The sequence below is a fragment of the Macrobrachium nipponense genome, chromosome 1 (genome assembly GCF_015104395.2).
Source record: "Macrobrachium nipponense isolate FS-2020 chromosome 1, ASM1510439v2, whole genome shotgun sequence".
NCBI lineage: Eukaryota > Metazoa > Arthropoda > Malacostraca > Decapoda > Palaemonidae > Macrobrachium > Macrobrachium nipponense.
In genome coordinates, this window is record NC_087200.1 from 193,479,943 (window position 1) to 193,504,942 (window position 25,000).

The 25,000-nt window shown below is 37.6% G+C and overlaps 1 protein-coding gene across 1 annotated transcript in view; it reads left to right on the plus strand.

Annotated features, from left to right (window-relative positions):
• Positions 1 to 25,000, plus strand: part of LOC135220329 (transcription factor RFX4-like) — an 87,546-nt gene that overhangs the window by 20,426 nt on the left and 42,120 nt on the right. Inside the window, exon 4 of the mRNA XM_064257562.1 lies at positions 101 to 240. Within this exon, the coding sequence (XP_064113632.1) occupies positions 101 to 240 (140 nt within the window). The remainder of the gene's footprint in view (positions 1 to 100; positions 241 to 25,000) is intronic.

Consider the following 25,000-nt stretch of genomic DNA (forward strand, 5'->3'; position numbering starts at 1 on the left):
AAATTCGGTATTGTTACAATTTCACCAGTTTTAATGTAAGTGCAATATCGTCATCTTTAATCTAATGATATTATAAAACTTTCCCCCGTTGCCAAAACAGATCATCAGGCAGCAGTTTCCTGGCCTGACGACCAGACGACTGGGAACGCGCGGCCAGAGTCGTTACCACTACTACGGCATCGCTATACGCGAAGGCTCCATCTACTACGAGATCCACTACAGTAAAAAAGGCAACTCCAGGTGAGAGAGTTCAAGTCAGGAAGTTAAATCTTCTTTATTATTCTAAGGAATTTCTAGTTTCCAGTTTTTCCATCTAAGGGAACAACGAACGCTCCGTCCTCCCGCACACGCATTAGTGGTTAAAAAACACCCGGGGCGTATTCCGAATTCGCGCGAAAACAGCGATCATTCTTTTAATTTCAGTCGCTCTACGTACGCGCCAGAAACTTCGTCGAATCTCTGCAAAGAAAATACAAGCAGGCGAGAGAGAGAGAGAGAAGGAACGACCTCCCGCGCTCGCGTCCCGTTACTATGGCGACCGAATAGTCTTACGCCCCCCGACGGCCGTTGGGCGGAGCGTTCACACGCTCTCGGCCAATCGGAAGGCGGCATCTTCAAGAGACCCCGCCCACTCTCTCACGGTTGAAAGAGGGAGAGAGAGATCTTCTCATGATGTTGCTTCCGACCGCCAGAGTCGGACCTGCAACCCTGGGTGGAGGAGGTGCCGAAGCGCATGGCATGTAACAGCCTCTTTATATATATATATATATATATATATATATATATATATATATATATATATATATATATATATATAATATATGGACAGGAGTGCTTCCTTTAAATTAGTAAGTTATACAGAAATATCAACATAACCTCACATCTATTTAATCCAACGAGGCGTGATCCGACCTTCAGCTTACTCGGGCCGTGTGGAAGATTATTTCTCCTCACGCATAAGTTGTGAATGTTATATTTTCATAACTTTTATAAAGATCCTATCCTAAAATTCCTGTATAGCTATTTAACTCAACACGAAACACCTTTTCGGGTTTTTCCATAGACCTTTCCTACCCCCCTGCCACTCAATCAACAACAACAACAAAGTACTTTGTAGGCTTACTCACCGAGTAAGCGAAAATAGTAAAATATATTAAATTATCCCCTAAAAAAAATCACATGGCAACACTTTCATGAACTGTTTAGTGCTTGTGTCGGTCTTCGCTTGCAAATACGGATCTTTTTTCATAATAATTTTTTTTTTATAATATTTGATGATTAATGAAAGATGCCGAAACATAAGGAACTCTTCTGAATTATTTTTGTAAAAAAGCAGAGTCACCGAAGAACAATTTGATGGCGCACTGTTGTCAAAGATCGCCTCTTTTCACTCTTACAATTTTAGATGACTTTGTCTGTCCTTCGGCACTTTTTCTGTCCGCCCTCAGATCTTCAAAACTACTGAGGCTAGAGGGCTGCAACTTGGTATGTTGATCATCCACCCTCCAGTCATCAAACGTACCAAATTGCAGACCTCTAGTCTCTGTGGTTTTTATCTTATTTAAGGTTAAAGTTATCCATGATCGTCCGTCTGGCACCACTTTAAGTGCCAGCAACACAACCCACCACCGGGCTGTCGCTGTGGGATTTATAAAGTGCTATACGCTGCATAGAAAACGCGACTGCGCAGAAGAATTTGAATACAATATTATTGGAAGTTACAGATTCTTTATAGGAACAAATGTAATTTGCTGCCAAGTATTCCATGCATACACAAACGTATGTATTGATAAACATGGTGTAAATATTTACCTGTGTATTATGCATATAATATATATATATATATATATATATAAACAAACTCCAAGAAGGAAAGGGAAACGATGGAGTTCTGCAAGGCCTTTCGATTTCTGCAAAGTAAAGGACAAAAAGTCGAAAGGCCTCGCAGAACTCCATTGTTTCTTTTTCCTTCGATTTAGCCTTATATATATATATATATATATATATATATATATATATATATATATATATATATATATATATGTAAGTACTGACTATTAGCAATGTAGATATTGCGCATATAGGGCAAGTGTATTATATAAATACAGAGGTGAATGTTTCTTTTATGTATAGTATACGTATGTGTGTGTGTGTACATGTATGTGTAGTCGTAATATCGTGACCAAGTGGTCCATCAGGATTTGTGGGATATATCTGGAAGAGGAAAAAGATCAAGAGACGAGAGAATAAATTACAGGAGGATAGAATTACTTAGCTTATACTTGAGTGTGTGTAAGGAACACCGATAACAGAAGAACCAGCAGGTTTTATACAAGGAAGAAGATGTATACCGGAAGGTCCTTTGTGAGGAGTTTCGGATCTATCCTAGAGAGATGCATACCTCAGGAGAGGTGGAACATACATACATCCTACCCATGTGAACTCTCTCGAGAGAGACTGAGAGTTTCCAGCCCCGTGATTAGCTTATCAACAGCCAGTCAGGAGCGTCGTAAAGGACTGGCCTAGACATCAGATGCACAGAGCTGGAAACTCTCAGTATCTCTCGAAAATTCACATAGCAGGATGTATGTTCCACCTCTCCTAAGGGATACTTTTCAAAGATGTATCCCTCAGGAGAGGTGGAGCATAGATCTTACCCATGGGAACTCTCTCGAGAGACTGAGAGTTTCCAGCCCCGTGATTGGCTTATCAGCATCGTTGAAGCTCCTCCAGGCAGGTCATGAAGTGGCTCTTGCTCTGGAACTTTTCTGCACAAGGGGTTCATCCACGATTGACCAGGCCTAAACTGTGATCTTGCCGACTTTGAACAATTTCAGATGATGAAAACATGAAATTTAAACAAGTGATAAAGAAATAAAAGGGAAAAATTTGTACCTTACAACAAGTAAATAATGTGCAGAAGTTTCTTCGGCGCAATCAAGTTTTCTGTGCAGCGTATAATGCTATATGGAAACTCTCAGCCGTGGCCCGTGAAATTCTCAGTCGCGTCCCGTGAAACTTTCAGCCACGGCCCAGGTGGTGGCATGTGTTGTTAGCACGTATAGAGGTGCCAAAAGCACTTTCATGGATAACTTTAACCTTCTATAAAAGAAAAACTACTAAGGCTAGAGGGCTGCAATTTGGTATGTTTGGTGACTGGAGGGTGGATGATCAACATGCCAATTTGCAGCCCTCTAGCCTCAGTAGGTTTTAAGATCTGCGAGCGGAAGGACAGACTAATAGCCACCTCAAAGCAATAGGTGCCACCCGTGTCCCAGTGCGAGAAAAATAAAAATGGTTCTGGAAATATATATAGATTAAGATCTTTCTCTCTCTCTCTCTCTCTCTCTCTCTCTCTCTCTCTCTCTCTCTCTCTCTCTAAAAACCGGTTGAAGGACATACTTTGCACCTAGGAATTTTGTTGGAGAGGTGTAACAGCGAGTGTATATAACGGGCATGATTTCATGGGGGACACAGGGTGTAAATAGACAGTAGTACACCCACACTCAAAATACGAAATTCGGCGCTTTGAAAAAAGGCGAAGAGCAACGGAAAAACGTTAAAAACCGAACGAAATGACAAAAAGTCGAAAACATCAGTGGATGGAGAAGTGGTACAGAGAACTGAATGAAAGGGAGAGAGAGGAGAGAGAGAGAGAGAGAGAGAGAGAATGGCATTGGGAGATGTGTGAGTGGGAACAAAATAGCGCTTTGGTAGCGTTACCTGGGAAAAATCAGGCCGCGACTCAGCGATCACAGACCGAAGGAGAGATCTTCGGCAGAGCAAAAAGAGAGAGAGAGAGAGAGAGAGAGTGGTGGGAGTAAGGGTGGAAACAGGAAAAGCCACACTCATTCTTAACGTTTGTCTTACTTATGCTTTGATCTTGAAGTCATATAGCAGATGACGGCAAACACACCACACACGCAGGTGTATGTAGTACTACATATGTGTTACAGGGAACATCTGATCCCAGAGGGCTATAGTAATAAACACGGTGAAAGAGCGATTCATCTACACTGTTTCGCCGTGTTTGGTACTAGCCCCTGGGGGATCAAATGCATTTAGGGACATTTAATCCCTCAGGGGCTAGTACTAAACACGACAAAATACATTTGACTCTCCAGGGACTATACTATGTTTTTTTTCATCTGTCCATCCGCCTGTGGTGTTTTTGTATGGTAACACTGCGTCCCGGGCTTTAGATACTAGTTACATTCAGCTTACATTCAATGATTATGATAATATCCTATTTCGAATACTATATTAACGGTGTAATTCGCATAAAGTAAATTATTAAAACACTTTTCAGTTGCAAATGTACACCCAGATATCCTTTTATTTACCTAAAACTTACAAATAGCGTAACTATCTAAAGCCCGGGACGCAGTGTTACCATACAAAAACACCACAGGCAGGTGGACAGATGGAAAAAAAACAGAGTATAGTACTAAACACGGTGAAATACATTTGACTCACCAGGGGCTAGTACTAAACACGGAGATATACATTTGACTCACCAGGGGCTAGTACTAAACACGGTGAAATACATTTGACTCCCAAAGGCCGTAGTACTAAACATGGCGAAATACATTTGACTCCCCCCAAGGGCTAGTACTAAACACAGCGAAACAGCGAAGATGAATCACTTTCGCCATGTTTAGTAAAACCCCTCGGCGTTCAAATGTTCCCTAAGCAATTGATCATTTCACAGATTCCCTAGGGATTTCGTGAAATTCATGATTTCACATATTCCCTATAACATATGCACATCTGCGCGTGTGAAACTCTGCAATCATGTTCTTGTGTTGTAGTGATGAGAATAAAGGATATCGATTTCACAAAACGTCTTGAACAAGATTGCAGTACAGCCAGATATGAAAAGAGAGCTAGAGCTATAAAATCTAGAACAATTCATTCCAGCAATTCAGATGGCTTTCAACAGATGAAAAACTTTAATTTCATTTCATAATAATCATTGTTATGATATATAGTCTAATAGGGTGAAATACCATTAATGATGTGTTGACCCTGTGGTAAGGGTGTAAGAATAGAACTACCATCGTAGGTCCTGCGTGTCGTAAAAGGCGACTAAAAGGACAGTTGCTGCCTTGCAGTATTACTTTTCAGTCAAAGGCTAGGCCCACTGCCAATAACTGTGGAAACTGCTCCCTTGCAGTTTTACTTTTGAGAAGGCTAGGCCCACCCTCAATAACTGTGGAAACTACCGCCTTGCAGTCTTACTTTTGAGTAAAAAGCTAGGCTCACCACCAGTAACTGTGGAAACTGCTGCCTTGCAGTCTTGCTGGTAAGTAAAATGCTAGGTCCACTGCCAATAACTGTGGAAACTGCTGCCTTGCGGTCTTACTTTTCAGTCAAAGGATAGGCCACCACCAACAACTGTGGATACTGCTGCCTTGCAGTCTTGCTGGTAAGTAAAATGCTAGGCCCACCTCCAATAACTGTGGAAACTGCTCCCTTGCAGTCTTACTTTTCAGTAAAAGGCTAGACTCACCACCAATGACTGTGGAAACTGCTGCCTTGAAGTCTTGCTGTTAAGTAAAAGGCTAGGCCCACTGCCAATAACTGTGGAAACTGCTGCCTTATAGTCGCACTTTTCAGTAAATGGCAAGGCCCACCTCCAATAACTGTGGGAACTGCTGCCTTGCAGTCTTACTTTTCAGTAAAAGGCTAGACCCACCACCAATGACTGTGGAAACTGCTGCCTTGCAGTTTTGCTGTTAAGTAAAAGGCTATGCCCACTGCCAATAACTGTGGAAACTGCTGCCATGCAGTCTTACTTTTCAGTCAAAGGATAGGCCACCACCAATAACTGTGGATACTGCTGCCTTGCAGTCTTGCTGTTAAGTAAAAGGCTAGGCCCACCGCCAATAACTGTGGTTGATGACAGCAAGGGCATGCGGTCGTAAAAAAAAAAAAAAACCCTTTGCCAAACAATATGCCATGCCTGATGATGCTGCCTTTGATGGAAGGCGCATCAGCTAACCTACCCCTTAATGTAGTGATAACGGTGGGAAAGAAGAAGAAGACCATTGTTAAAAGGTGTTTTTCAAATTGATGGACCTTAGTCCACCATGTTATATAACTAGGTATATGTAACCACCTCCTCCGAGGTGCTATAGTACTAAGCGTGGCGGAACCTCCTTGGGGCGCCGTGTTTACTATAGCCCCTCAGTGATCAACGTATTATATAATCACGAACTGTAGTTCACCCATTTTTGCATCGTGTGGTCGACATATCATTACATCATTAATAAAAGCATGAGTTTCAGGAAGGTGGATACATACCGGGCTATTATCGATTATTTGATTACTGATAATAACATTGATATTACTAGCTTAGCGATGTGATAAATGATGGCATTCGTCAGCGATCAGAATCTTTCTCTCTCTCTCTCTCTCTCTCTCTCTCTCGTTATCAGCCTATAAATTAAAATGATAATGACAATACAATCTTATAATAAGATTCACAATTATACAGTAAAATGACTATAAGAATTATAAGGATACGTTTAAAAGATGGTTAATCAAAATAAGTAAACAAAAAAAAATAAATGAAAATAGAAAATTAAATCAATAAAATAAAATAAAGCAAAAAAAACAAAAGAAGGCTTCATCTTCATGGAGTGTACGGCTTAAAAATATGTCGAGCTCTGCAGCAAGCTGAGCAGTGGTTATAACAAGGCGTGATCCGACCTCCTGCTTACCCTCGCACATAAGTTGCAAACATTATGTTCCTAATTAAACATGAAGCAGTCTTCGTGATTAATACTCATGCTTAGTACTACTCATACTGACAACGAGGATGAAATAAAAAGGACACATATTAAACATGTTTATATATTCTCGGTTATAAGTTTTAACACAAAATGATCGAACAGAAATAAAGCCTCTAAATTCAGTACACCGAATAAATTAAAACGTGCTAAAATCTGTGGGCAAATAGAGCCTTGTTTCACCAACGAAAACTAAAATGAATACGTTCTATTTTATTAGAAATAATTGTTCTGTTCTGTTTAATTAATTAATATGCACATAATTTATTTTTTCACTTTTTCATTCTAATAAATAAATCATAAATATCCTATCTTAACATTCCTGTATCTTTAAGTCAACGCGAAACACCTTTTTCGGACCTTTCTAGGCTCTGCCGTAGACCTTTCCTACCTCCCAAACAACAACAACAGCAACAAAGTAGTTTGTAAGGCTTACTCCCCGAGTAAGATAAAATCTTGCGCTCTCTAATTGCACTGCAACTAGGCCCAGAAAGATAATTGTCTGTACGAGATGATCTACCGAGGTGTTCAAACCACCTACCTCATCCAAGCTGATCTGGTAGTTTTTCCAACGTAAGTGGCATCACAACCACAGCACTGCCATTCATAGATCAGAATGGACCGTAGTTTGTTGGTATAGGACCTTCAGTTTTAAAGATATAAGCTAATTTATTTTGCAAAATGAAATATTTTTTGATATCCTGCTGACGATAAAAATGGACAAAATAGAATTTTTGTTTACCTATGACTTTGAAAGTTATTTATTAATATATTTATTCACGTATTTCAACTGATAGCGATTGTTTTATTGTTTTGTTTTATAAGTGGCCCCAGAAATTAATTCACGCAAACTCAAAAGGGTAGAACGAATTTTACATACTTTTGGTTACTAGCGTAAATATCGAATCCATATTATATTTCAAATGCCTAAAGAAAGCACGTATATGATCACCTTCGATCCCAGAGGTAAATTCTGTATTAATATGTTTCTTACTAAGATACACGAAAAAAAAAAAAAAAAATTTAAACCAGGATTCTGGTCACAACTTCCAAAAATTGAGAAGGTGTCATCGAAATACCTCCTGTACAGCAAGAGCTTGAGATCTAAAGTACAATCCTCTAACCATCTTCTCTCCATAAAAGACTTTAAATAAAAAGCATCAGGCAACGATGGTCATATACTACGTAGATCCTAAGACTTTAAATAAAAAGCATTAGCCAAAGATGGTCCTTTACTATAGATCCCATGCTGACACCATGTTTGCTTATATATAACAAACCGTTAAACAAAAAAAATATAACATTTTTTGGTAGCAAAAACTAAAAAATTCCTTCAACTGCTACCTGTTAAACCCAGTATTTTTGAGTCAAAAGGGATTTCACATCAGATGAAGCCACAACACAATTATTGAAATGATAATAATTGTGTTATTTAGAAGATAAGGTTAATGGAATATTAGACTAGAACAGGGGCTATACATGCTCCCAAAGGTCTATCAGGACGATCTCCCATGAAACTGCAAATGAGTATAACAATAATAATTTAATTATAATAATAATAAATTTGATTTCAGCTGAAGGCCATATACATGGAGTATACAAAGTACAGACAATAACATCCACACAATCTAGATACAAGAGATGACATGATAAAAAAATTGATACATCGGCAATATCCACACAGTTGCTGAAGAAGAAGTATAGGAAAATAGTATTCATAATATTGGTAATATCAGTAATAATATTGTGAATAGTAGCTTAAGAAAACATTAAGAATGATAACAAATTAGTGAACAGATTGCATATAATTAAATTCCAGCTAGGAACCTTAGGAACATTATTTTGTTGTTGTTGTTGTTCTTTCTGTTGTTGTTCTCATTGGGAGGGTAGGAGAGGCCTATGAAAAAGCCTAAAAAGTTCTGAAAAAGGTGTTTCGTGTTGAATGACAAATACAGGAATTTAAAGATATGGTATTTAGGATTTATTTATTAGAATGAAAATGTAAACAATAAATAGCGTGCATGTTAAACAGTACGGAACAATTATTCCTAATAAAACATAGCATTTATATTTCAATTTTCGTTGATGAAACAACACGGTGTTTGACCATACATTCTAGCACGCGGCCGGAGTAAGCTGGAGGTCGGATCGCGCCTTGTTCACGTAAGAGCGACTACATGAACGGCATACATGGAAATTCCGATGATGATGAAATAAAAAATCAAATTATCTTTATGTTATGAATTGAGTGCAGAATTAAGGCCAGATGCCAAGCACTGGGACTTACGAGGTTATTCAGCCCTGACAGCGAAAGGTTTGAAAGGAAAACCTCAAAGCAGTTGTCAGGAGAGAGTGGAAGATGGAAGAAAGAGAATATGATAAGAGGTACAGCAAAAGGAACGGAAGGGGTTGGAGCTAGGGGCCGAAATCACGCTGCAAGGAACCTTAAGTACTAGTGCCTACAGTGTACCGCGTGAGGCGCGCTGACAGTCCTATAGTACCCTCTTACGGAGATCTGTAGGAACGTATCCTTACCAGTGATGCCAACCCCTCTAACCCTACACCCCCTACAGGAGACGGGAAATTACCCTACATAACTGAAAATAACCCAATATTCTGCGGCTATAATCATGAATAAATCTTCAGATTACGTTTATATGCAATATCATAAATACTTATGACCATATTGATCTAGATCTACCTTGTTACAATCACCCTACACTTGAAAATTATTGTCCTGCTGTCTGAGATTTTGCCCAGATTACCCTACGCGTAGGGCAATTACCCTACAGCTGGCAACACTGATCCTTAGCACCATTCGGAAAGGCGAGACAAAATATTCGTCTCTCTGAGTTTCCAACCGGTCCGAACCGACAATTAGCGTGGCAGCGTTCATGAAGGGAACGAAGAACAGTCTATCAAGTCCTAATAATTCACCTCCATCGAGGGAGGTATAGGTGGTCTTTTCGTCCGTTTCTTTCGAAACTCCGAACTGTAAAATCCGACGAAAAAGAAAGGCGGCCGACGGCTGCTCTTCCTTTCGCTGCCTATCCAGTCGGAAAGGTCTAAAAGTATTCCCGTTTCTCTTTTCCCTCACGTTTTATACAGTTTTCCGTTTTTTATGGCAGCGTCAAAAAAAAATGAAGTGGCCCGAGGCGAAGTTCATAACACCAAAGGGCGGGGGATTCAAAAGACAAAGATATATATGTATATAAAAAAATAAAAAAGAAGAAGCGCGTTTTGTTTGATTCGTCGAGAGGAACTTTTGTTCGTGTGTGTATATATATATATATATATCATATATATATATAGATATATCTATATATATATATATATATATATCTATTATATTATATATATATATATATATATACATATATATATATATACTGTGTGAGCGCTTACTTCCCTATGCGTCCTCTTAGAGAAGATAAACTGCTATCAGTGATTACTGAGCCACCGCGAACATCTCTTAAACCATTTAACATGAAGCATGGCTCGTTGCGTCTATGTTACTACAGGGAATAATATGTGACATCCAGGGATTTCACGAAATCCCTAAGGGTATATGTGATAGTATCAATTTGCTTAGGAACATTTGAACCCCGAGGGTTTAGTACTAGCTCCTGGGGATCGCCACCAACCCAAGGGCTATAAACACGGTGAAATGCATTTGACTTCCCCAGCCCCAGGGGCTAGTACTAAACATGGTAAAATACATTTGACTCCCCACCCCACCCCAGGGGCTAGTACTAAAAACGGCAAAATACATTTCACATATTCCCTAGTCTTGAAATCCCTGATTTCACGTATTCCTTGCAACATAAAGGGTATGTCAACAAAGGAATATCATACATAAATCCAGTGTACATGCGTACATATACATATACATACAGACATGAATAACTTGATCATGAAGTACATAAGACGAAGGACTCTGTTATGGGTAGACCTACCTGTCTGTAATGCCAAATCAGAGAGGTCTACTTTTACGTTTTATTTCGTTCTTTAATATCAAACTATAGGTATACCACATTCTCAACCTATAGTCGACGCTGATAATGTAATTGATCAAGCTGGCCTCATGCCCGCACGGGCTCTTGCTCATAGAACGGCGCGTAATCCCAGTGATATACAGCAAATGAAATCTAATGGTCGTCACCTCTTACGGTAGGAAATCTACGGTCAAATAGAGCGTTGTATCACCAGCGTAAATGAAAATAAATACGCCATATTTTATTAGAAATAATTGCTCTGCACTGTGTAAAATGCACATTCCTTATTTTTTACTATTTCATTCTAATAAAATAAATCCTAAATATCTTATCCAAAAACTTCATAGACCTTTCCTAACCCCCAACAAGAACAACAAAGTAGTTTGTAGGCTTACTCCCCGAGTAAGCGAGAGTGAGAGAGGGAGTGTGGGAGATCTATAGGAAAGTTCGCCCAAGAGAAGAGGCAGTGCACTGGTGGCCTGTGTTGTTGCGGTGCCAGACGCCCGATCGTGGTTAACGTTAACCATAAGCATATGATAGTTTAACCAGCCCACCACTGAGCTAATTAACAGCCCTCCTAAGGCTGGCCCGAAGGATTAGATATTCTTTTGCATGGCTAGGAACCAGTTGGTTACCTAGCAACGGGACCTACATCTTATTGTGGGATCCGAATCACATTACATCGAGAAATTAATTCAACCATAAATAAAATCAAAACTACAGAGGCTAGAGGGCTGCAATTTGGTACGTTTGATGACTGGAGGGTGGATGACCAACATGCCAATCTGCAGCCATCTGGCCTCATTAGATTTATTTTCGAGAAAACTGAAAATGGTAGACTGAACCGAGGAGTGTAACTTGAGGGGCGGTCTCTGTAACAGACGAACAGTGAATAATTAATTAACCCGAGTGCCAACATATCCCGCACTGAACTGTCATCATTGCCCACGGGTGGTAAATCCTCCACACTCCCTCTGGGGAGCTCCATTTCGCTCCCCGGGGCGCCGCCGCAGGTGTCGCCTTTATTAAACGCACAATATAATCTGTACCTACGGATTTTCCTTGGACCTTGTGTACGTCATCGCATACTCCAGCGCACATGAATGCGAGTATATATGAAATGAAAAAAAAAAACAAGACGAATATATACTGTATATAATATATATATATATATATATTATATATATATATATATATATAATATATATATTGTGCATGTGCGTGCTGTGTGTAGTACGTATATGTGTCAGTGAGTGAGTTTAATGCATGTATAGGTACTACGAATTCAGAGATAAACACATGTGCATAAAAATGCATGTATACATTTATACCCAAAAGCTCATGCCCGTGCTGTTTCCCTTATATATATGTATATATATATATATATAGATATATATATATATATCCGATAAACTGCGTCCCGTGCATCTGATGTCTAGGCCAGTCCCTTACGACGCTCCTGATTGGTCCTGATTGGCTGTTGATAAGCCAATCACAGGGCTGGAACTTCTCAGTCTCCCTCGAGAGTTTACATAGGCAGGATGTATATTCCACCTCTCCTGAGGAATACTTCGGGAAGACGTATCTTTAAAGAGAGGTGGAACATACATACATACATCCTGCCTATGCGAACTCTCGAGGGAGACTAAGAGTTTCCAGCCCTGTGATTGGCTTATCAACAGCCAATCCGGAGCGTCGTAAGGGACTGGCCTAGACATCAGATGCACGCTTTCCTCCTGCAGTTTCATATTTATACCAGTTTAAACTAACCTACACCTCTACACCTATTTTTTTTTATTTTTTTTTTTTTTCGTATTTCCAACACTGGTTCAACCTACGTAGGTCTGCGTATACAAAAATACGCTCAAGCTGACTGATTCTTTAAAGTCGACTTTCGTAAAATACCAAACGAAACTCATCTAGGAAATTTATATCCATTAAGTTATCTATTCATGAAATTGGTCTCCAACCGGATCGACGAATCGTTCGCAACCACCTGTTGACACTCGTCATCCGCCCTGCTTCCGTTGTAAGCCTCCAGTGCCACATTCCTTCACCGTGACCCTCCTCCAGTCGGCTGGAGGAGGACTTCTTGAGCGAGGGAGACGTGACATAGACATTTCCCTCTTTTGAGGATGTAGTATCATACATATTCTTGCGCCATTGCTACGAAGCGATGACTGATCTCCAGTTCCGGAAGAGCGGAGAGAGAGACTTCGAGCGTCGGAACAAAAGCTCGACGAAGCGTCTCGAAACCTTGCATCAGAGCTTCAAATGAAGCATTGAAGCAAACACTGCTGAGATTTCCCCCGCGATGTTAATTATGAGACCAGCGACATTAAAGGTCCTCATTACACACACACACACACCGCCATTTCTCCTTCAGAGAGATGCACAGGCAGCCTTTATCCTTAATTACGAATGCCACGGGTTTAGCTATACTATACCGGTTGTTTACGTCACTAAAGGTTTCGATTGAGGACTTGAGGTGACTGGTGGGGACGTTTATATGTATATATATGCGTTTGCTACGACCTTCTGGAACGCTGATTCACAGCAGTTTGATACAGGCTACGCATAATGGGTTGTTTGCCAAGCAAGGCTCCTCTTAGAGTTGATAAGCGGAGCTAATTGATCGTTAGGGGAAACTATGGATGATTTGAAACTTGATGAATAATTTACGAAGGCGGACCCTCATTTTAGGTGTTTTTTTGATGATATGTGAATGCAGTTAGGGACATTGGCCTATTTTCACCTGGGTGATGTCAAGAAGAAAATGGAATAACTTGAATGCACTTCAAAATATTGAGACATAAAGACGAAGTTGAAATTGTTTATACAGACTAAATTATTCATACAGGTTGAATTACTTATTTATGCTGGCTAAGATAACAAATGATTCCAACAAAATGTGATACGAATATCTGCAGTTTTTTTTCCGCGACCCTGAGGATGTTAGGAAAATACCATCAGATCTTAAAAATTACTGAGGATAGAGGGCTGCAAATTGGTACGTTGATCATCCACCCTCCGATCATCCAACATACCAAATTGCAGCCGTCTATCCTCAGTAGTTTTAGTTTTATTTAAGGTCAAGATTAGCCATGGATCACGCATAAGGCACCGCCAAGTCTAATTTTTTTTCTCTTTAAGTAGTACGAAGAAAGACATCGAGGAAGAATGTATACACAGAATTTAGTCAATCTCTGCGAGTCATACATATAGTATAGGTTCATCAGAAGTGCTGGCAGACTAGATGAATCAAAAAATGATAACGAGACACATCTTGAAACAAGAGAGAGGACACCCAAATTATGACGCGTTACCAAAAAACCAAAATAAATAAATATTGTGATGGTACTAGGATTCTTATCTAGTCCATCTCCATCGTCCCTTGCTTATTTGCCAGCTTCTAAAATGGACAGAATTTGGAGACGAAATAATATCCCTAAAACGAAGGTCCTAAATGGCCCACTTAATCTCGATTTGTGTTCGCCTCAGTCAGGCCTGTGCCCAGACTTTTTTTTTAAAGGGGGGTGGGGGTTGGTTCATTTTTCCTAAAACTGGACCTTTTCTTCTACAAATGTCATTGCATATATAGGTGGCATTTACGAGATGAAATACTTGAAAATGTTATCTTAGTTATATTAAGGAGAAAATTTGGGTATCTATGCCCTTCTACCCGATTAGATGTTATTCAAAGTATACTGGCTTTGGTTGACAGAAATTTGCTTATAATGTTGAAAGTTTGCACTGAAATTCTAGATGATTTCTTCAGTTTTATTGATTGATTAGTTTATTATGTTAACAATAACATGCACATTACTTTATCTGTTGTTATGTTTTATACTTTGACTTAACAAAACAAAAAACAATAATTATTTATTACTTTGTAAGTACAGTTCAATGAAAAGGATAGTCACAGAAAACATGGACTTCCCGAAATTTTTGGGGGGGTCAATCGAAGCCCCCACCCCCCACCCGGCGGAAAAATTAAACTAGAAGTGTTTTTTTATAAGATCGTGAACGGAGAGCAAATGGCACAAGTCTGAGAATGATTGTCGATGGCTGGGAGTATGGAGAGAGTAGAAAGTGTTAACTTTAGTATACGTTAGAAACTGAGTGTGTCTGTCTGTGATCATGGGAAAAGAATTAAAGAAATAAACATACTAACATGGCAGAATGACTGGTAAGTGAATCACAGAGTCGGCAATGAAAATAAAAAATCGACCATGATCTCTGTTGGTGTGAATATTTTATAGATAATATTGAATGATCTGGAAGCGAGCAGATGAATGGTAGAAAGTCTGCCTCGACAGACAAGCGCCGTTTTTTTGTTCTTTTTTTTTTATCTTTTATTAGAGAAAACAAACAACATTTTATCATTTTAACAGTATGTCATGCAGAATTTTATTAAAGTTGACTTAAATTTACCAGATTTGACAAACATTTTATCTCGTATATTTTACAGATAATCTATGTATTTCAATGTTAATATTCGTCTGTATTTACCCACATATAAGATTTTATCAGTATAATCTATTTTTTCATCATCCTTGATTTTATAAACCTTGTACCATCGTTTTCATCCTTCATTCCTGCTTAGTGCGCGTACCAGATCCCAACAACGCAGTCGCAAATTAAAATTACGGCAGTGTTCCTCCTGTCCTTTTTTGAATGTGCTTCGAAATCCAACCGTTAAAATTAGTCTAGAATCGGGGTGAATGACAAATAGATGCACAGCGCTTCTTAGACAACAACAAGCATTTCGTTGAATTATATTTTCGCGTTTTTTTTATAGCAACTCATAACAGCTACCTAGACCTAATACAATGTCTTCTCCTCTTCGCCCCAGGCGTCTCAGTGGTGGCCAATACTGAAGGAAATGTTGCATCCTACAGGATGTGGAAGGATTAGTGCCCTAGTACTACTCTTTTGTCTTTATGTTGGATAAAAACACTTGGAGGAGGTGTTGCTAGACTCATTTGAAGAGGAGAGCAGTATGAGAGAGAGAGAGAGAGAGAGAGAGAGAGAGAGTGACAAAAAAAAAGAACGAAATGACAATACGGAAACAGGAATGGAAAAACATACTGGTTTGCGAGCATAAAACTGAGAGGGAAAGGTGAGTGTGAGGAAGGGAAGAGGTGGCGGAGGAGGAGGAGGAGTAGGAGGTAGGGGAGGGGGAGGAGGAGGGTTCATTAATACCTTGAGGAAGCTGTTAATTAAATCTTTCCTTCGGCCAATTATACCGAAAAGTCCTTCAGATGCCCCCCCCCCCCCCCTCCTCCCGATTCCATCCCTCCCAAATCGATGTGTCCCCTGGCGGCGTCACCTCCTCCCCCTACCCCTACAACACCCCTCAACCACCACCCCTTCCCCCTTCCCCCAGGGAGGGCTCCAAGGCTCTCTCGCCCTCTCCCCTCACCTTCTTCTTCTCATCGGTCACTGAAGGAGAAGTAATCGACGCCCGAATTCGCAAAGCACTTCGTTCCTTAAGACAGGAGGTCGTTAGGGTCATATTCCCCTGTGCCCCGCTGACTTTAAGGCACTGGTCGCCCTTATGGTAGGGGGCTAGAGAGGTCAGCCCATTTCAAGGACGCTTACTCGGGGAGTAAGCCTACAGATTATTTTGATGTTCTTGTTTGGGGCGGGGGTAGGGAAGCCCTATGGAAAAGCCTAAAAAGGTCTGTAAAAGGTGTTTCACTTTTAGTTAAAAGTACAGGAATTTTAGTGTATGTTAAACTGTAGAGAAAAATTATTTCTAATCAAATATAGCGTACTTATCGTAATCTTCAACAGCACCGTCTAGGCCTATATATACCTCGGTCACTGTCACGTCACTGTTACTCAAGTTCACAGTCGTTCAAGGAGACTCACACCGTAGTCATCGTCATTAACTCGTCTCAAGTAGCAATTTATCGAGAATATTTGGTGATGATTATTTCAGAAAAATCTCTAACTTTTTGGGTTTTTTTGTAGAATAGGATCTAGTCGTCATCGGTCAAGGATTAAATCATAAACAGTTCGATGTCCTATGAAATGAAATAAAGTTGAAAACGTTTAAAATTGTAAGTAAAAAAAAGGGGGGGGGGGAATTTAGTCAAATAAAATGTAATAAACAGTATGAAAGAGAAAGGGTATAAAGTAAAAAAATGTATCGTTACAAAAAAAAAGAAATAAAAAAAAACTTGGCACCTCACGCGAATAGTGTAGTGTGCCCGCAACTGTGTTTGTGGAGTGAGCGCTTAAAAAAGGAACCAGTAACCAAACGACATCTTCATGCAGTATCTATTGATTCACAAATGCAAGAACGTCATCGCAAAAAGTCACACACCTCATGACTGGCAAAACAAATGACTGTCATCACCACCATCGCTCGTTTTTACAGTAACCAGGAGAGGACACGGTCTATAGGTATACCTAGACCTACCTAGACCGTGGGAAAGGATAGCTGATAAAAAAGGCGGGAAAAGCTTTCCATGATTCTTTCTCCCTGGACGAAAAGGTTAAGGAAAACGCATCCTTTTTCTTGTACTGAATTTTTTATTCTGAAGATTTGAATTTATTTTAAATTTGGTTGGGGTGAAGATCTGGCCTGAGGTTTCCTATAGGTCTACGTCCGAGTTTCTTGTGATCGTGCCAGCAATAGTGGAAAGTTGTAGCAGTAATTCTAATGAGTGTTGTTGTTGTTGTATCAGTAGCCATGTCCAAGTATCATTTCCAAACATTGACGTGAATACTCGTTCTTTCTCTGCCTGTGAAATTGTACAGCTTATCAACCGATCAGTCTCATATTGTTCGTTAATTATAACAGTAGTTTTCTCCTTTCCAGCCCATCTCTCATTCTGTCGTTTGTAGCTGAATGGACCTGAGCGCTAAATTGAAATCTTAAATTTGCATGTTAAATATTGTTATAAATATGTGTACAGACTAAGCCTAAACTTCAAAATATTGTATTTTATTTTATTTTTAATGACAAAACTTAACTCTTTCGATGGGCAAACGAGAAAAGTATAAAATAATCAGTCGCCAGGTTATACATACACACACACACATATATACATATATATATATATATATATATATATATATATATATATATAATATATATATATATATATATATATATATATATATATATATATATATATATATATATATATATATATATATATATATATATGATATATATATATATATATATGTATATATATATATATATATATATATATATATATATATATATATATGACTAATTATCACATCGAACCGTATTCATTTATATATCATTCGAGCTACAAATGTCCTTTAATATCGAAATTCGCTCTACCTCGGAATTTATATATTTTTCTTATGTGTACCGAAGGGGAATTTTTTAGTTAATAATAATTTCGTCCCCACATGGGATCGAACCACCGTCCAAATCAGGACAGACAGTGACGCTATCTCTGTTGGCTGAATTGATATTGTCACTGTCTGTGCTGAATTCGTTCCCGTCCACTTGGACGGTGGCGTGGTTCGATCCCATGTGGGGACGAAATTATTATCAACTAAAAAATTCCCCTTCGGTACATATATGAAAATGTATATCAATTCCGAGATATAGCGAATTTCGATATTAAAGGACATTTGTAGCTCGAATGATATATAAAAATATATATTATAATATATATATAATATATAAATATAATATATACAACACACACACACACAATATATATATATATATATATATATATATATATATATATATATATATACTATATATATATATATATTGTTTTAGCCATTTCATGAACTACCTTTGCATCTGATGTAATAATAACGTATTTACCTTTAGCAGCTGAGTATACCATAACCATGAACATATACCGCATAGCCAGAGGTATAATAATTATATAAAAAAAAGGTCTCTATTTTTTTATGGAATTCTTTATGTTTACAATATCATTGGTGATGTCAGGAGAGTTATGTACTTACTTCTCCTCTGTATAAGTTTTTCTGAGTTGGTTTCGTTTTCCACGTTATAAAAGTGAAATGAGTATGTATTGACACTCCTAACGAGCAATGTCTGTCCTTCGGATTCGTTGCTTTTGAATACATATTATACGGAACCTGTAAATTTTATCACATCGACGTGAATTATTTATATATATGATCATTAAGCTACAAATGTCCTTTGATAGCCAATACTGTACTAATCCATTTAGCACTTCAGGCTTGTACCGATTGGGGGGGGGTTTCCGAATGACCCACCCCCCCCCCCAACCCACACCCGCAAAATTTCTGGCAGTCCATATTTTCTGTGACTATCCTTTTCATTAAATTGTACTTACGAAGTAATAAATAACATAACAACAAATAAAGTGATGTGAATGTTATCGTTAACATAATAAATGAATCAATCAATAAAACTTAAAGAAATATTTTTTGAATTTCAGTGCAAACTTTCAACATTATAAGAAAAATTCTGTTAGCCAAAAAAAAAGTCGGGTAGAAGGGCATAGACCGCATAGGTACCCAATTTTTCTTCTTAATAGAACTAAAATAACATTTGCAAGTATTTCATCTTGTATATACCCATATAATCAATGACATTTATATATATATATATATATATATATATATATAAAATATATATATATATATATGTTATATATATATATATACATATATAATATATATATGTGTGTGTGTGTGTGTGTGTGTGTGTGTATAGCTGAAACACGAAAGTTTAGAACGTGATAAATCCATAAATAAAGGTATAAGCCACGAAGGAAACTCCGTTGTTTATCTTTCCTTCGTGGCTCATACCTTTATATAGAGGAGACCGGGGCCAGTTGGCTACAGGGGTAAGTTGGCACACTCAAAATAACTCTAAAGTTTACCAATGGATGACTCTAATACATATACTGTGTAATTGCCACGTGGTTCCTCAGTTACCAGCAAAATTCTGTAGAGATAGAACGTAGGAGCTCGAATTTATGAGACAAATTTTGATTTTGATGGTAGTAAGTAAATTTTTTTATATCTTTCTGTTGTTTGCTATAACATCTATACATTCATGAAAGATTATTTTTCAGTTATATCATAGTTTTCCTTCTGGTTTAAAGATTCTATACCATTAAAATTAATCATTCAAGGCATTTTGGTGTGGAATGGTAATTGCTTTTGTACCAAAGGTAGGGATGGGGCAAGTTGGTACGTGTACAGACTTGCCTCACGTTATTTGATAGCAATAGTAAGCCTATTTATCTATATAATTTACGTTTTGTTTCTGAATTTTTTGAAGGATAATGAGATTAGTGTCCTATCATTTCCTCCAAATTGCTCTCACAAGTTGCAACCCCTGGATTTTAGTGTTTATAGACATCTGAAGAAATGTGTTAACAGGGCATGTGATTCGTGGATGACTGGTAATCCAGGATCAAGTATGCCCATCTGTGACATTCCTGGTAAAGTTTCCTCGGCTTTACCTCTGGCTGTCACTTATTCTGATGTTTTCAGTGGGTTTAAGATTGATGGAATTTCAACTTTGAATTACAGACTATTTCAAGATTTTGATTTTACGGGTGGTTATGTAACAGATTGAGAGATGTCCGAAAAGACACATGGGTTTCAGATCAGTCATCAGCGTGATACAGAGTTTATGAACTGCTCCTGTTGCTTCAGAAGAAAGCTCAGCTGAAGACAGCCTGTGTTTGGTAAGCCAGGAGAGGTGTGGGTCCAGTGAAGGGCATGTAACATGTGGCAGCATGACGACGATTTATTTGACACCTGCCACAATTACAACTAGATGATGATCTGAAGTAATACTAATACCTTATATTTTGTATTTTGGAAATTTAGAGGGTATTTTTGCTATTTGATTTAAATGCAATGTAGAAATATTCTTTTAATTATCAATGTGCCAACTTACCCCATAATGTGTGCCAACTTACCCCGTATACGGGGCAAGTTGGCACGAAAAAGTTATTTTTTTCTAAAGCTTATTGTTACCTTATGTTGAAAGCAAACAACAATTATTTTGCTCTATGATAAAGACGAATGTTAATATTTGTCAATGGTGGTAAGAATTTTGCAGAAATGTTTGTTTTAAATTCGCAATAACCAAAATTGTAAAAAGTGTGCCAACTAGCCCCGGTCTCCCCTATATATATATATATATATATATATATATATATATATATATATATATATATATATATATAATAATATATATATATATATATATATAAGAAATGCGGCTTCCACCTTATCGATGTAAGGTAAAACACCGAATGGCCACCTCTACCGTAGCGCGACCACCTTCCCGAAAATCTGAAATGATGGCCCTCATTTGTGACTTGGAAGAGAAAACTGACTTCGAGAGGAAACCAGAGGTCTCGAGGTGCTGCTTCGACGGACGCTGGCTCTCGACTAATGTTTGTCCTGGGTTACAGGACGTGAAGTATTACTACTTTATCGGGAAGATGGTCGCGCTACGGTAGAGGCTGGCCATTCTGCCCTATATCACTTTCCCTGTCACTTTCTTTGGAGCAGTTTTCTGATCGCATTTCCAGACGCTTGTTTTTCCAGGTGTGCTAGTTTTCCAGCCACTGATAATGCTTCGGCTTTTCTCTCTCCAGTTCCGTTTTGAATCTTTCTACGCATTGTATTATAACTTTCTTTGAATATCCCTCGAACTTTGAACGTTGTTCATTAAGTTTACACAGTGTGCCTAATTCTTTGCATTGCTTTGAAGATTACTACGAGTTAGGAGTTAGCTAGGCTCAATTGAACAACCTTACTGTTAGATTATACATATATATATATAATATAATATATATATATATATATATATATATATATATATATATATATATATATACTATATATATAGACTATATATATATATATATATATATATATATATATATATATATTCAGTTGCCTGTTCCACAAGTACTACTTTGTATGTATTCGGTTCAACATTATTATTATTATATTATTATTATTATTATTATTATTATTATTATTATTATTATTATTATTATTATTATTATTATTATTATTTTACTTAAAAAGTAATTGCTGCCTCAGCTGTGTTAATTTTATAAAAGATTCTTCTCTATTATTCTAATAATTGTTTTCTCATTGTTGCTTAAACTGGTGAGCAACGATGAGAAAACAATAATTAAAAATAGAGAAGAAGCTTTATAAAATTAACGCAGCCTGAGTTAGCAATTTTTAATAAAACATGTTTAAAAGAGGGTTTGCTTCCAGCATATTATTATTATTATTTTTATTATTATTATTATTATTATTATTATTATATTATTATTATTATTATTATTATTATTATTATTATTATTATTATTTTGAATTTCATTAAATTCCTATAGATAAAAAATACAAAAATTTCATATTAGGATTTAGATTGAAATTGCCTGACATTCGTTTGCAATAAAAACAAGTAATAATAAATGCGCCGAAGTTTCTTCGGCGCAGTCCTCTTTTCTGTACAGCCTCTACAGCGTATAATCAAAACCACTGAAAATAGATCCCAGTACAATGCTGTATGAGCCGCGCCCCATGAAACTTTTGAACCACGGCCTGTCCTGTATCGTTCACATGTGCACGATTAAGGCTAACTTACTCTTAAATAAAATGGAAAAATACTGAGGCTAGAGGGTTGCAATTTGGTATGTTTGATGTCTGGAGGGTGGATGATCAACATACCAATTTGCAGCCCTCTAGCCTCGGTGGTTTTTAAGATCTGAGGGCGGACAGAACAAGGTGCTGACGCACAGACAAAGCCGTCACAATAGTTTTCCTTTACAGAAGACTAAAAATTAAATAGTGATACGAGGAATTCAGTAAATTTAGTGACAGAAATAAATGTGACCTAATAAATCGGTAATTGTACGACTTAATAAATAGGTAATTGTACAACCTAATAAATAGGTAATTGTACGACCTAATAAATAGGTAATTGTACGACCATTGTGAATAAATTAATGAATAAAGGGACAAAATTAGCTTGAGGATATTTGTAGAAATTGATGTTTTGATTATACGGAAATTAAAAAGAAACAAATAGCAGAGGAGATATGATGTTACAAAACAAAAGAACGAACACCAAATGATTTATGAAGTTAAAACAGAGACAAACTAATAGACGATTCTAATCAATAAATAGTCATTGCGAATGTGGAGTTAGAGACCAATAAAACTAGAAATAATTAATTGTTTATTCTGCATGTTCTTCCGTGTATAATCAACAAGAAAAGTGAAGATATAGTTTCCATTAGCTTTTGTTCATCGAATTTCCCATTTGTTATTACTGAAAAGACATAATCTCGCTAAATTTACTCTAGAATGTGAAAATACATTGCAAATTATATCGCGTAAGTTAAAACTGCAAAACAAAACCGTTCAGATACTTAAAAACACGAAGTAATTGGAATTTCTCAGATGGATTCGTTCATAGAGATCTGGTAGATAGAATGTGAATAAGTACCTTGAAAAAAAAAAAGAGTAGAGAAATCAAACGAAAACATCAGTGGAGATATAAGTGCGAGAAATTGTCGAAGAACCTTACGAAAACCGAGTGCATGGTCCTCATTCCAGTTGGGATTCACTCCAGAGCTGGAGTTCGAGCCTAATGTGAAGGAGGAATTCTGATATGATTCTTGTAGAAGAATTACTCGTTCTCGTTTGGTTAGAGAAGGATACCAGGCTGCATCGTCTCGAGATGTAACCGAGTACTGGGACCTTTCCCTGAAAAAAAGCGGGATACTACATTTTAAAAAGTAACCATAAAAATAATCTCTTTATCTTTCCCCACACCCAAATAAACTGGAAAGGTATAAACGTCCCAACCTGACCTAACCTAACCCAACCTAAGCTAATCAAACTCAACCTAGCCTAACCCAATCTAACCTAACCTAACTTGGGGGCACGGCAAAAAAAAAACCTGGACTAGAGCAGTACGAGCAGACATCTCAGGAATCTGTCACTGGGGAATAGGTGTCAAATAAAAAACAAAAATTAAAATAATGGACAAACGTAAGCAAGTGATGGCGCATTCCAGACACTAGACAAAAAGTTCTGGCAGCCAAAAGCATGATTTTGGGGATCGTTGATAGAAAGAATTCTAAATAAATGCTTTTGATGGATTGTTTGTTTTGTTTGTTTGTTTGTTTGTATGGTGTTTTAACGTTGCATGGAGCTAGTGGTTATTCAGCAACGGGACCAACGGCTATACGTGACTTCCTAACCACGTCGAGAGTGAACTTCTATCGCCAGAAATACACATCTCTCACACCTCAATGGTATGCCCGAGAATCGAACACCATGCCGCTGATTTTTTTTTTTTTTTTTATGGAACAAAATCAATGTATAGTACACATGTTATTTAGTTATAACTTCGTAGCAAATCCAAAGAGCGAAGAAAAATTCACATAAAAAAAACACACTCCCAGGATTCTAACGGCCAAAATATTGAGATGAAAGAAGTATATTTCCTTTATCTGATTGTCCTTACCTAAACCATAAACAGAAGGAATTATAATCACTTCTAACTTTTCACTAACTTAGTATTCTGTTTCAGAAATTGAAGGGACACGCAAAAAATTATAATAAGATATTCGATCTATTTTTCCAACGTCACATATGAGTTTAAAGGTCATTGCTATAATAGTTCTCTAAATTATTTGAAATTTGGCGAGAAAATATTTTGGTGGTACAAAAAAAAATTTTTCTTTTAAATCTCACAACAGCGCGAACGTGATTCAGCGTCGTCATAAATTAGTGACTTACATACCGTATAGCTCCAGTTACCCCAATGAAGACTTATCTCTAAGTTATTCCTTTCATTCATTCCACCTGGGATGCAATCGTCCAATCGCTGTCATATTCGTGTCATGCCAGCGTCGCTCAAATTCTGTTGTCGTGTTTGGTCAATTGGTTCGGCAGGAATAAAATCTATACCCTGGTGCTTTGTTTTTGTTTTGAAGTCTTTACTTGCTCGAATTCCGAATCATCCATCATCATGAATTGTTAGATATATATTTTCTCTTCGTTAGGTGATATGCTTCGTTTTCCCCTCATTATTATTTCATTTTTTTTTTTTTTTTTTTTTTTTTGCAATTCTCTTCCGAGCGCGCTCTGTCTCTCTCTCTGACTTTTACATCGGTTTTAGCGCTGCAATGACACACACACACACAC